This window comes from Nannospalax galili, unplaced genomic scaffold (genome assembly GCF_000622305.1).
Source record: "Nannospalax galili isolate Female #2095 unplaced genomic scaffold, S.galili_v1.0 scaffold2805, whole genome shotgun sequence".
In the NCBI taxonomy this organism is placed as follows: domain Eukaryota; kingdom Metazoa; phylum Chordata; class Mammalia; order Rodentia; family Spalacidae; genus Nannospalax; species Nannospalax galili.
This window is the reverse complement of record NW_008353015.1, coordinates 1-3,161: the sequence shown is the minus strand read 5'-3', so window position 1 is coordinate 3,161 and position 3,161 is coordinate 1. Positions and strand designations below refer to the sequence as shown.

The 3,161-nt window shown below is 40.4% G+C and overlaps 1 protein-coding gene across 1 annotated transcript in view; it reads right to left on the bottom strand.

Moving 5' to 3' along the window:
- Positions 1-839, bottom strand: part of LOC103747744 (tight junction protein ZO-2-like) — a gene marked incomplete at both ends in the record, with an annotated part of 15,358 nt that extends 14,519 nt beyond the window's left edge. The window contains 2 exon segments of the mRNA XM_008850283.1: positions 508-626; positions 731-839. Coding sequence (XP_008848505.1) covers positions 508-626; positions 731-839 — 228 coding nt within the window.
- Positions 840-3,161: the final 2,322 nt, after the last annotated feature.

Below are 3,161 nucleotides of genomic sequence, written 5' to 3'. Positions count from 1 at the left end.
GTTTCTCAAAATAAAAGAACCTCCAAAACGCAAGGTATGCTCGCACAAGACACTGTTCTTTATAACCAGGAAATCATATAATAATACCATGTTTCCCCATCTATAGATACTCATGCTCATAAAATTATGATGATCATTACAGAGTAGTGGGAACAGAGTTAAAATAAAAAGGCTGGAATCATGGACATGGGGCAAGAGGGCTGTAACTCATCAAACATATTAAAACCTGACCAATTCTGATGATGTGGAAAAAGGATTGTTTTGTTTTTTATTTTTCTCCTCCCATATTAAAAGAGAGAAAAATAAGGAGGGCCTCTTCCACTTGAAGAATTTTTTTTTATTTAACTCTCTTTCTTCCAGCCACCTTCTAGAAGTATTAAGTGCCTATTTCTGCATGCCCTTAATCCCAGTGGAGGCAAGTAGATCTCTGTAAGTTAGAGGCCAGCCTGGTCTACACAGTGAAACCCTGCCTCAGAAAAAAAAAGGACCAAGGACCTTAAATCTCACCTGGGGGTTCCTCTTGGTATCTGGGTTCCTTGTGGGCCTCTGTGATGTCCCCTGTGGACTTGAACAGAGTGGGTGTTGCACCCATCCTGGACAGTCTGCCAGAGGTTTCTTCTCTTGAACTGAAACACACATCAGGTTCACGTTTCAGGAGGTAACACATTCACGATACATACACAAATACATTCATAATGACTTGAGCAGGGGAGAATCCACACCACCTTACCTTGGCTTTTCCTTCAGCTTCTTGTTGGAAGAATGATAATCATAATCAGAATATTGCTGGTGTCTCTCCTCTGGAGAAAAGGAACAGTTTGACTCTATTTCTGAGATATCTGGTTTCAAAATAAGAAGACCTTTTCAGTAAAATATGTGCCAGAAATTACACTAATCTCTGAATAGGAAACACGAGGACAGACAGGCTAGAATATACTATTTAGTCTAGCTAGTGTTTCTTTTTCTAAGGGTGAGGGGCACTTCATAAGTATCAGGGAAAGGTATTACTTGATAAAGAGAAAGTCAGATTCAGAATTTTATGTTTCTTTCACCCCACTTTCTTTCAAAGCTATTATTAAAGCAGTCACAATTCAGTGACAGTGTTCCTCTGCATCCATCACAAAAATTGGCTACAGAATCACTTTCTCAATCAAATCAGATGACTAAGTCCCTAATGTAAAATGTGATGTTTACATATGACCTACCAATATTCTCCTGTGTGTTTTGCCTATGATACATAATATAACTTAAATGCTACATCAATAGCTGTTACTTAAGAGAACAGTAAGAAAAAAGCCTGAACTTTCAGAACTTTTCTCCCCAAATATTTTCAATCCATGGTTGCCTTATAAAATAGACCAATGCTTCTTAAAATTTAATGTGCATTTCAATCATCTAGAAACGCAGCTGTTCTGGGGAGATTCTATAATTCTATCAAGTTCCTTGATGACAATGATGTTGCTGCAGTGCAGAAGAAGACATGATAAACAGCAAGGAAATAAACTGCAAACTCTTACTGTGATGAATTCTCACCATCTGTTTTCCTGCACTGCACTCGCAGTATGGACAAACTGGGCAAGCTTCTGATACACTGGAAATTAAATTAACTTCCAAAGCTGGGCATGGCAGTGCACACCTGCAATCCCAGGTTAGTTCCTTTTACCTTCTGAGCTATCTCATCATCTAGCAAAGCTATTTTCACCCAGTAGTCTAAAGAAGGGGCCAGTAGAAAAGTCAACCTGTAGGTCTGCGATGGGACCCACACTTCAGGTAGCAAGCCCTCTCCACTAAGCTACATCCCAGTCTGGAACTATTACAAGAGCCCATCCTCTAGCTGACATTTCTTTTAGGAATTCCACTTTAATCTCAACCAATGCATGTTAGGGACTATTTTATTTTACTCTTAGGCATTGTGCTGGATAGCTTTAATTGTCAACTTGACACACTTGGGTAGAGGGGGCATTTGGGGGAATTGCCTCTATTAGACTGGCCATGTCTGTGGGGTTGAATGATGTGGGAGGGCCCAGCCCACTGTGGGCAGTACCACCTCTGGGCAGGTGGTCCTCTATTGTATAAGAAAGCAGTCTGAGCATGGGCCAGGGGAACAAGCCAGTAAGCAGTTATCCTTCATGGTCTGTGCTCCAGTTCCTGCCCTGAGTTCCTACCTTGGGCTCCCTCCGTGATGAACTAAGACTTGGGAGATGTAAGATAAAATAAACCCTTTCCTCCCCAAGTTGGTTTTGATCAGCATTTTTATCACAGTATTTGAAAGTAACTAGAACAAAAATTGACTTTTTTTTTTGGTCACTTTGAGACAGGGTTTCCTTGGAGTCCCAGCTGGCCTGGAACTCTCTATGAAGACCAGTCTGGACTCGAATTCACAGATATCCCTCTGCCTCTGCCACAGCACCTGGCTCAAAAATTTAAGTTTTAAGTGACCCTTTCCCTACACTCCTTATTTTCTAAAACATTCTTGGGAGGGGGGTGATGATTATAATGCAATTTAGAGATACCACACCTGCTTTGATAAAGACTTTCTAAATTATTAACAAATATTTAGAGTTGGTCCCTTGTATCTCAACCTAAGTGTCTGCCAGTATCAAAAGGTAGTTACTGTACTTGGTTCCTATCCATGCAAGTTACATATGAAGCTGGAATAATGCCATTTTTCCAAGTTAAGAAAACAAACAAGCTGGGCATGATGGTACACATTTTTAATCCCAGCACTTGGGAGGCAGAGGCAGGAGGATCTCTGAGTTTGAGGCCAGGCTTCTCTGCATAATGAGTTCGAGGGTAGCTGGGGCTACATGGAGACCCTGTCTCAAAAAGACAAACAGGACCTGTATTACTAAGAATAGCAATGAATATCACAATATCTAGAGATTTTGACTGTTTATTATAGTATCTACATGTTTTACACCATCTTCTAAACTGTCTTTCTTAGAAATATTAAGCCATTTTTCTTAAGTAGAGTTGGAATTTATTGAAAGATTTTAATACAGATTTTAATCACTAGGGTTAAGAGACAGAAAAGGTGCTAAACAGGAAAGACACGCCTGAGAATGTGGGTGTGGCATCTCAGGGAAGAGTCACCAAAACAACCATTTTTAACAGGGGTGTGTGTGTGTGTGTGTGTGTGTGTGTGTGTGTGTGTGTGTGTG